The sequence below is a fragment of the Anolis carolinensis genome, unplaced genomic scaffold (assembly GCF_035594765.1).
Source record: "Anolis carolinensis isolate JA03-04 unplaced genomic scaffold, rAnoCar3.1.pri scaffold_8, whole genome shotgun sequence".
Classification (NCBI taxonomy): domain Eukaryota; kingdom Metazoa; phylum Chordata; class Lepidosauria; order Squamata; family Dactyloidae; genus Anolis; species Anolis carolinensis.
This window is the reverse complement of record NW_026943819.1, coordinates 17,224,608-17,236,053: the sequence shown is the minus strand read 5'-3', so window position 1 is coordinate 17,236,053 and position 11,446 is coordinate 17,224,608. Positions and strand designations below refer to the sequence as shown.

The 11,446-nt window shown below is 40.4% G+C and overlaps 1 protein-coding gene across 1 annotated transcript; it reads left to right on the top strand.

The window, feature by feature from the left end:
* Positions 1-3,939: 3,939 nt before the first annotated feature.
* LOC134293540 (three-finger toxin W-V-like) lies at positions 3,940-8,373 on the top strand. The gene is made up of 3 exons (XM_062961412.1): positions 3,940-4,097; positions 5,729-5,848; positions 8,195-8,373. The coding sequence occupies exons 1-3, from the start codon at positions 4,046-4,048 to the stop codon at positions 8,332-8,334; spliced, it is 312 nt and encodes a 103-aa protein (XP_062817482.1). The 5' UTR covers positions 3,940-4,045; the 3' UTR covers positions 8,335-8,373.
* The last annotated feature ends 3,073 nt before the right edge of the window (positions 8,374-11,446 follow it).

Below are 11,446 nucleotides of genomic sequence, written 5' to 3'. Positions count from 1 at the left end.
CTGCTCCTTGTAGGGTTTGGTGTCTTTGATCATTTTTCTTCCAGATTATTATTATTATTTCAGTTGAGATTTGACCAAAGCAGAGAAGAATGGGAGTATAACTATAAGCTCCTGCAGTCTGTACCAGGCATCCTCAAACTACAGCCCTTTAGCTGTTTGGACCTCCAACTCCCAGAAGCCCTAGTCGATAACCAGGAAGGCCCAAAACTGCTGGAAGGCTTTAGTTTGAGGGTGTCTAGTCTAGACACTATACTCCTATTGATGCAGCCTAGAATCTCATTGGCTTCTTTAGTTGCCTCATTACACTGTTGACTCATTTTTCATCTTGTGGTCTACTAAGATGCCCAGATCCCTTTCACATGGATTGTTTTCAAGCCAGGTGTCACCCATCCTGTACCTGTGCATTTTATCTCTATTGCCACTGTTGAAATTCATTTTGTTAATTTTGGCCCAGCTCTCTAATAATAATAATAATAATAATAATAATAATAATAATAATAATAATAATAATAATAATAATAATAATAAGTTTATTTATACCCTGCCTCCATCTCCCCCGAAGGGGACTCGGGGCAGCTTACATGGGCCAAGCCTGGATAAAAACAACCCTAACCCTAACCTGTTAAGGTCATTTTTTATTCTGATCCTGTCCTTTGGGATATTAACTACTCCTCTCAATTTGGTGTCACCTGCAAATTGGATAAGCATGCCTTCTATTCTGTCATCCAAGTCATTGATAAAGGTGCTAAATGGAACTGGGGCCAGAACAGATCCCTGTGGCACTCCACCGATCACTTCTCTCTAGGATGAGGAGGAACCATTGGTAGGCACCCTTGGGTTCAGCCAGTCAACCAATTCCCAATTCAACTAACAGTAGCATTGCTGCATCTATTTACTATGTTCACATTCTCTTAGAAATTTCACATGCCCCATTTTTTGGATTCCTAAATTGTATTGTTAAATGGTCAAATGAAGTTTTAAGTCATTACTGTACTCAGGTTTTTGAGACTCAAATAAAATTCCATGGTGAAATAAAATTCCACAATGGCCTTATTCCTCTCACTGGTAGCTATACATCTGGATTTTCTTGGACCATTCTTTCTCTGTAGGTACCACTATTTGGAACACTGATATTGCAGTATATGCATATAATCAATTACAATTCAATGCCAACACCATGCAAATCAAAATGCACAAATGCAAAACATTTCAGAAGCCTGCTTAAAAACACACAAGCCATGACTGAGTTTAGACTTCAAGAACACGACTTTGACTAAATGATGTTTGTCCAAATACACAATCGTGGAATCTAATTGCTAAAAGATTAAAATTGAGTGAAAGCAACATACTACTGCGATGAACTTAGAAGAAATCTGATAGAGCCATGAATGAGACAGATTGACCACAATTGAGTAGCTAACCTAGAATGAGTAATTTTAGTTTCTAAGACCCAGTGCTTAATTAAATTTAATGTGTTAAGATTCAACATCATGGGATCTTGTTGCCAACAACATTTAAACAGTGCTGAAGCAATGCAGGAGGCTGATGAACCAAAAAAGTTGACAAAACTGAATGAGGTTGATTTATCATAATGCAGTAACAAGTGACGGAGAGGTGTATGCAAGTGTCTGGATACAACAATCCAATATCCTAAAATCATAGAATCATAGAATAGTAGAGTTGGAAGAGACCTCATGGGCCATCCAGTCCAACCCCCCGCTAAGAAGCAGGAAATCGCATTCAAAACACCTCCGACAGATGGCCATCCAGACTCTGCTTAAAAGCCTCCAAAGAAGGAGCCTCCACCACAGCCCGGGGCAGAGAGTTCCACTGTTGAATACCTCTCACAGTGAGGAAGTTCTTCCTGATGTTCAGGTGGAATCTCCTTTCCTGTAGTTTGAAGCCATTGTTCCGCGTCCTAGTCTGCAGGGCAGCAGAAAACAAGCTTGCTCCCTCCTCCCTATGACTTCCCCTCACATATTTGTACATGGCTATCATGTCTCCTCTTAGCCTTCTCTTCTGCAGACTAAACATGCCCAGTTCTTTAAGCCTCTCCTCATAGGGCTTGTTCTCCAGACCTTTGATCATTTTAGTTGCCCTCCTCTGGATGCTTTCCAGCTTGTCAACATCTCCCTTCAACTGCGTTGCCCAGAATTGGACACAGTGTGATTCCAGGTGTGGTCTGACCAAGGCAGAATAGAGGGGGAGCAGGACTTCCCTGGATCTAGACACTATTCCCCTATTGATGCAGGCCAGAATCCCATTGGCTTTCTTAGCAGCCGCATCACATTGTTGGCTCATGTTTAACTTGTTGTCCACGAGGACTCCAAGGTCTTTTTCACATGTACTGCTGTCGAGCCAGGTGTCCCCCATTCTGTACCTTTGCATTCCATTTTTTCTGCCGAAGTGAAGTATCTTGCATTTGTCCCTGTTGAACTTCATTTTGTTAGTTTCGGCCCATCTCTCTAGTCTGTCAAGATTGTTTTGAATTCTGATCCTTTCTTCTGGAGTGTTGGCTCTCCTTCCCAATTTGGTATCATCTGCAAACTTGATGATCGTGCCTTCTAACCCTTCGTCTAAGTCGTTAATAAAGATGTTGAACAGAACCGGGCCCAGGACGGAACCCTGCGGCACTCCACTCGTGACTTCTTTCCAAGATGAAGACGACGCATTGGTGAGCACCCTTTGGGTTAGTTCGCTTAGCCAATTAGAGATCCACCTAACCGTAGTTTTGTCTAGCCCACATTTTACTAGTTTGTTTGCCAGAAAGTCGTGGGGAACTTGGTCGAAGGCCTTACTGAAATCCAGGTACGCTACATCCACGGCATTCCCTGTATCGACCCAACTCGTAACTCTATCGAAAAAAGAGATCAGATTAGTCTGGCATGACTTGTTTTTGGTAAATCCATGTTGGCTATTAGCAATGACCGCATTTGTTTCTAAGTGTTCGCAGACCACTTCCTTAATGATCTTTTCCAGAATCTTGCCTGGTATCGATGTGAGGCTGACCGGACGGTAATTGTTTGGGTCGTTCTTTTTTCCCTTCTTGAAGATAGGGACCACATTCGCCCTCCTCCAATCTGCTGGGACTTCTCCCGTTCTCCAAGAACTCTCGAAGATAATTGCCAGTGGTTCTGAAATAACTTCCGCTAGTTCCTTCAGTACTCTTGGATGTAGCTGATCTGGCCCTGGGAACTTGAATTCATTTAGAGCGGCCAGGTGTTTCTGGACAACTTGTCCTTGGTAAATGTATACTATGAAATGTATGTTTGATGTTTTATTTTCAGTGAAGTCTCTCTTGAGGAATTCCCTTTAGAGGGCCATGTCTATTTTGTTGGAATTACAGTAGAGTCTCATTTATCCAAGCTAAACAGGCTGGCAGAAGCTTGGATAAGCGAATATCTTAATAAGGAGGGATTAAGGAAAAGCCTATTTAACATCAAATTAGATTATGATTAAGCACCAAAACATCATGTTATACAACAAATTTGACAGAAAAAGTAGTTCAATACGCAGTAATGTTATGTTGTAATTACTGTATTTACGAATTTAGCACCAAAATATCATGATATATTGAAAACATTGACTACAAAAATGGCTTGGATAATCCAGAAACTTGTTTAAGCGAGGCTTGGATAAGTATGACTCTACTGTAGTTCTGGTCTTCACTTTGATAGCATTGGCAGATGTCAAGGAAGGCTAACAGTGTTATCAATATCAAATCTGAAAGATCCATTCTTATTTCCCACCCACATGAAAAGGAAATGTCTGAGGCTGGTCAAAGGGATGCTCACCTACACCATTCTTCCAAAGGTACAGAGTAGTCTGCCAAAACCAAGCCAGTGCCTTGATGTTCTATGCCCTCAAGGTTACAAAAATTTTAATAATAAAACTCATGGGCCCCAAGAATGCAAAATGAAATCCAGATATACTGTTCCTCCCCTATTTCTCTAGGAAGGCAGCGGTATTACATCATCTGTTTCTTCTTGTCTTTGTGGACCTTTACCTCTCTTTCTTTTGTCACTTGGGTGAAGAAAACACTAAGATGAATGAAGTTCTTACTATAGCCTTCTTTTCCCTAATCTACCTTCATACAGGTGAGTCCAGAGGCAGTTCTGGGGGGAAACTCTACCATTTTGTTGAGGACATAAGTAACCTTATATATGTGAGAAGGAGAACTGAGCAGAGGCGCAATGTTTATATTCACCAAGAGGCTGCCATGAGGTTACCACATAATGGTAGCCATTGACCAACCACTGGCAAGATAAACTTGTTTTAATCTGTTTCTGTAAACCGCTCCGAGCCAAACTGGGAGTAGCGGTATACAAGTCTAATAAATAAAAAAATAAAAAATAAAAAATAAAATAAAACTAGCATATATCATGCCCTCAGTTGCATCAGTCCATTGCTCATCGGGGTTCTGTAGCTAATGCCCAGCTATGCATCATCACAATGACAGGGCTTCATTGGGTGCCTCCTACTTAATTATGGATGTGGAAACTTGTCAAGATGTAGAATCCCATTGAGCATTTCTTAGTATGGAAGGCACTTGTTTTCATAACTCAGTAATGAGACTGACAAAAGGACATGCACAAAAGAAGAAAGTGCTAAAGAAATAAATCATATTTAGCAGAGCTGTAACATTCCGGGTGTAAAATGGGATTAGTTAACTTAGATATAAGAAGAGCAGAGTGAGACTATAACTTCCCTTGATATTAGACACTATACTTCTTTTGATGCATCCCAGAATCACATTGGCTTTATTTAATGCTACATCATACTGTTGATTCATGTTCAGCTTATGGGCTTCTAGATCTCTTTCATATGGATAGTTTTTGAGCCAAGTGTCATCCATTCTATACCTTTACATTTCATTTTTTGGGCCAAAGTGTAGCACCGTACATTTCTCCTTGTTGAAATTCATTTTATTAGTTTTGGTCCAGCTCCTTAATCTTTTAAGGTTATTTTGGATCATGATCTTAGCCTGTGGGGTGTTAGCTATCCCTCCCAATTTGGTGTCATCTGCAAATTTGATAAGCATGCCCTCCAGGAATGGCATATGCCTGATCTTCTTCTGTACCCTGTTTCCCCTAAAATAAGACATCCCCGAAAAATAAGACCTAGTAGAAGTTTTGCTGAATTGCTAAATATAAGGCCTCCCCCGAAAGTAAGACCTAGCAAAGTTTTTGTTTGGAAGCATGCCCAACGAACAGAACACCAGAGCATTCAGGATCGGTAAATGTACATACCATAGAGTGTTGTACATGGAAATAATGGTAGTAACAAGACATTCTTGATAGGATTCATTGTTTGTCTGGTTATGTTGGTTTGTGATGACAAATATATAATAAATGTTCATTTTTTTTGTTCAACAATAAATGTGAATTCTTCTTCATGGAAAAATAAGACATCCCCTGAAAATAAGACCTAGAGCATCTTTGGGGTCAAAAATTAATATAAGACACTGTCTTATTTTCGGGGAAACACGGTAGCTTCAGCAGGGAGGGTAAGAATGCCTCACAAAAGCACCCAAGCAATTAACAGCCAGGGGACACCAAAGAGTAAAATTGCACCATAACTCCCCTTTTCCAGCTATAAGCAGTTGCAAGCATTAAATACCAGTGGTTAATTAATCACAGACTCACTAATATACCTGATCTGTAGTTTCTTCCCAATTAGACTTTTGAAACTCTGCAGCTATCCATGTGCTTGATGTTTTCCATTTTAGGAGGAGCACTTTCATGCTGGGTATGTAAATTTGTTGCAAAAGATGATAGATGCAAACATCCTGAGAAGCTCTGTGAATCAAGAGGGTTTGATTTCTGCTACAATCGGCTGATTACTAAAGGTGAGCTCGGCAAAGAACTGTTCCTTTTGAAGAGCATAAGATGCCCAACCTGTGTAAACATTTCCTATAATTATCTGATTTGAAGTGACAGGGCTCCCATGCCTCTAATGATTTTCTGAGTAGAAAATCTCCAGGGGTTGCTTGCTTATCATTCTAGCAGCGTGCAAAGAGAAACTTCCTTTGCTGCGCATTTCACTGTGATTGCAGTGAAATGCGCAGTACAAAAGCTTGTATAATCCTCCTAAGTCAATGATGGGCAACCTTTTGCGCTTGGTGTGTCAAAATTTACCAAAAAAAACCTAACATGATTTGGGTGGTGTGTCACTTTGAGATAAAAAATAATTTCACAATATGTATAGTTTAAATAACAAAAATATATAATTGTAATATATAACTGTATTTAATAAATCAAAAACTATTTACTACCCTTATTTCCATGTACAACAATCTATGGTACCTCGTGCACTTTCCACACTGATTTCTCTCTATTCTAGTTTCAATGTAGTTATGAATAATAAATAATATAATAATAATATACTAGTAATAATATGATAATATTAGATAGTAATAGAATGACATAATTATATACCCTGTTTCCCCGAAAATAAGACATCCCTGGAAAATAAGACCTAGTAGAGGTTTTGCTGAATTGCTAAATATAAGACCTCCCCCAAAAGTAAGACCTAGCAAAGTTTTTGTTTGGAAGCATGCCTGCCAAACAGAACACCAGAGCTTGCAGGATTGGTGAATGTACATATCATAGAGTATTGTACATGGAAATAATGGTAATAACAAGGATTCACAGTTTGTCTGATTATACTGGTTTCTGATGACAACTACTGTACAGTATATAATAAATGTTCATTTTTTTTGTTCAACACTAAATGTGAATTCTTCTTCATGGAAAAATAAGACATCCTCTGAAAATAAGACCTAGAGCATCTTTGGGAGCAAAAATTAATATAAGACACTGTCTTATTTTCAGAGGAACACGGTATATATATATGCAGTAGAGTTCCGGTTAACCGACTTCCGGTTAACCGACATTCCGTATTATCCAACATCCCAGGCCCCTTGGCAGACGCTCATGCACGTTGCTAGGTAGCTTGCTATCTACCTAGCAATGCGCACAGGCACCTCCCAAGAGGCAGGGCGGCGAGCAGAGAAGCGCCCGTGCACGTTGCTAGGTAGATAGCAAGCTACCTAGCAACGCGCACAGGTGCTTCGTTAAGCCGAATGCTCGCTGCTCTGCCCCTTGGGAGGCGCCTGTGCGCGTTGCTAGGTAGATAGCAAGCTACCTAGTAATGCGCACGGACGCTTCCCAAGGGGCGGAGGGGTGAGCACTCTGCTTAGGAAGCACCCCTAAGCGTTGTTAGGTAGCTTGTTATCTACCTAGCAACGCGCACGGGCACCTCCCAAGAGGCTGAGCAGAAGCGCTCCTGCACGTTGCTAGGTAGCTTGCTATCTACCTAGCAACATGCATGGGACACTTCCTTCAACCGGCTTGCTGGATAATAGGGCCTCCCTATTATCCGTCAGATCCAGTTATTCGACATTCTGCCCACCCGTTTATGTCGAATAACCGGAACTCTACTGTATGTATATATATATATATATATTGTGCATAATTCCCATGGAGTAAACAACAAAACCACTGGACCAAATCACACCAAATTTGGCCACAAAATACATAGTCATCCAATCAATCTGCATACGGCAGTGTGTCAGCCAAAATGGCCAGGTGTGTCAGTGCTGACACGCGTGTCATAGGTTGGCCATCACTGTCCTAAGTCTTCCACAGGTCCAACAGTTGTTATCTATGTCATTTGATCTGCTGGCTACTCTATACAACCTCAAGTATCAGTGGCAATTTATTTAGGCTACTAGGAATCTTATAAATCAGGAAGAAAGATGAAACATGATCGAAGTCTTTCCAGCTGTCCTAAGGTATAGCGAACGGCCACATGTAACCTAAGGGGTTTAAACTCTCCTATCAACTCACAGGACCCCATACCCTCCAATGTTTGATAGATGAAAACTGGGACATATGTGGCCAAATAGCATCACAGTGTAGTCAAGATGGAGAAATGTATTAATGAGGATGGACACACAAGCTAGGAAAAGCTGAAGCATTTTAACTTTGTTTTAGTCTAATGGAAAGATTCCACCCTTGTTACATCTCCCCCACCTGTTGAGTTAATTTCGTACAAATGTCTTTTGTATGTTGAAGAACCGAAATGAGCTGAAGACAAAGGGGAAAGAGGGAGGAGAAGCAAAACTGGGACTTTTGAAAAGCAGGCTTCTGATTCACCTGTTACAGTTTATCTTTCTTGTTCTTCGTTCCAGGAAAGACTATTGTAAAGGTGGACCGAGGTTGCACTTCAGTGTGTCGTAATACAAAGAAGAGTCAGGAGGACTTTGAAGAAATAATGGTGTGTTGTGTGAAAGACTATTGTAATTTTCACAACTTTTGGATCAATGATTGATCAAATGAATCAATGAATTAAAGAATGAATGCCTCTGTCTTTATTGAGCACTTATTTGTGATGCCTACAGATTCTGCTTTTCTCAGGTACTCTTATTGAGTCACTTATCTCAGCAACTTTTGAAGATATCCTACAAGCACCTGATCTTGACAGATCTTGGAAAATAATCAAGGTCAGACCCAGATAGTATTTTGATGGAAGACCACCAATAAATACCATATGCAGATATTCTGAAAATCACTTCTGAGTATTTCTTGCCTTAGAAAGCTCTATGAAATTCATGAGGTCACCATAAGTCAACAAATGACTTGAAAGCACATACACACACACACACACACACACACACAAACATCTCAGCAAATTGCAATGTCAACCATGGTAGTTCTGACAGATAATTTAAAAATATATGAATACCTACATCAATATGAGACTATGGTCCCTTCTACATTGCCATAGAATATGGATTATCAAATCAGATAATCCACATTATCTGTATTGAACTGGATTATATGAGTCTATACTGCCATATAATCCAGTTCAAAACAGATTTTATATGGCAGTGTAGAAAGGGCCCCAGTCAGTCTGATATCAAAACCAGGAAAGATTATGGAGCAGATCCTTAAAGAGGCCATGCCAGTCTCACAAAGAAGGTAACAAAATGTGGACTAGACAATGTTACTATTACATGGGTTGGGATTTGGATGACTGGCAGAATCCAATGTGACCACAATGTTCTTTGACACTTTGAAGCTAAAGTAAAGAAATAGCTTACTTGTCCGAACGTGTCTCCCACTACGACCCACCACGTAATTTAAGATCTTCAGGGGAGGCCCTGCTTTCGGTCCCGCCGGCCTCACAAATGTGGCTGACGGAGATGAGAAACAGGGCCTTTTCAGTGGTGGCCTCTCGCCTATGGAACACGCTCCCAAGTGAAATCAGGCAGGCTCCCTCTCTCCTATCCTTCCATAAAAGTTGTGGTTGTGGTTGTGGGACCAGGCTTTTGAACAACAGAAGCAGCATTAACAACTATATGTTTCAGGATACAATGACAGACCCGGCTCGGATTTGAAACGCGCCTAAATGTATATTTTATATATGTGATTTATGAAGGTTTTAATTAACTTAATTTTAAATTGAATTGAAATGTTATTGTAATTGTTTATATGTGTGTTTTATATTTGTAAGCTGCCCTGAGTCCCCTGTTAGGTGAGAAGGGCGGGGTAGAAATACTGTAATGAATATATATATATATATATATATATATATATATATATATATATATTCATTATGCTCCAGTGGCGGAGTGTATAAAAGCACTGAGCTGGAGACCGCCGGGAGCGGCGTGAGTGGCCGCTGTTAGCTCCAGCTCCTGCCAACCTAGCAGTTCGAAAACATGCCAATGTGAGTAGATCAATAGGTACTGCTCCGGCAGGAAGGTAACAGCGCTCCATGCAGTCATGCCGGCCACATGACCTTGGAGGTGTCTATGGACAACGCCGGCTCTTCGGCTTAGAAATGGAGATGAGCACCAACCCCCAGAGTTAGACATGACTGGACTTAACGTCAGGGGAAAACCTTAACCTTTACCTATATATTGACTCTATGACAAAATACTAAAAACCAGCTTTGGTAACTGGGATTCTGGGCAAAGAAAGCAAAAGGGATGCTCTTGAAAAGAACAAGATATAACATCCTTAAAGTTCTCATTAGCTCCTCTGCAAAATGAGATCCATGGAGAAACTTCAGATCATGGCTTTGTTGCTAATAGGAAAAGCTATTTGTTGAGCTCTCTTGCCACTTTTCAGGCATTATCCAGCTTCAGGCCAAGCAAAAGATGTAGCAGCCTGTTCTCAAGGAACGAAGAAGGCCTGACATTAAAGCTTGCTGGCCGGTAGATGGCACACTTGATTCAAACTAATGTTGAATGTTACAAATTTGTAATGTACAAACTTGAAAACTATGCTGCAAGGAACCCATCTGGAACCACTCTTACTGTGTTTAGCACATATGGTCATGCCCTCATGCACACAAACGCACACATATCAACATATGTGAGCTCTTAAGATGACTGGTACAACGAATCATAGAAACAGGTTGCATACAGATGCACGTACAAAGGGATTGTGTTTAATAATATACACAAAAATCCCTCTGTGTTGGTGACTACAAATGCAAACAGAAACAACATTTTGATTTTGTGCACAAACAAGAGTGCAGGTGCTAATAATCACACTAGTTTTTAGCAAAAAAAAAAAAAAAAGATTTCAGGGCAAGAGAGCTGTCCTTGGAATACATTTGAGCATTATGAGATGGAAATACTCACATTACATTGTGTGCTTTGGCATTATCACCAATGGCTAATTTCTTTGAGGACTTTCAAGCCACATATTGCAATAAGTGTCTGACCACTGAGATAACTTTTAAATAAGTACATAGTATACTTCACAAACCAACCCTTAGTTCCACATACATTGAAAAGGAACAGTCATTCTACCTGAAACTGGAAATAATGAATATGGTTTTGCAGCCAATATGGTGTCCCAAGTGATTTTTTTTTTATTTTGCATTTCAAATCTGATTTGGATGGAGAACCTCCACAATGAACAAAGTGGCAGCATTGTACAATCCACTTGCAAAACTATCTTTTTTGCCCCTGAAACAGTGCCAAGATTCCAGCGCTAGCTGGGATGGGTTTACCATTTAAATCATCACATGACATTTAAAAGATCTCCACGTTCTTGATACAGAGCATACCATTATCTCCAGGTGGAAAGGAACAACCTGACCTCTGTGCAATATGATTCAAGGATAGCTTCCTGGCAGCTCAGGATGTTTGTGACATGATCCAGGAAAGTGCTTGGAATTTCTCTAGCCCACCCAAGGATACTTTGGACTCCTTTAAAAAGAAACGTGATGAAGCTGGTGCTTGGCATGCCAGTTTTAATATCAGCAAGGATCTGGGCCCCCCATTGAGAAGTTCAGTCTCCTGATCTATTCACATTTCTGATGTGAGAGAAAATCTGGAGCAGAGTTTGGAATTTCACTTAGAATCTTAGTGTTGGAAGGGATTGCAAGAGTGATCTAGTCCAGGAACACATAACTAAAGCACTCT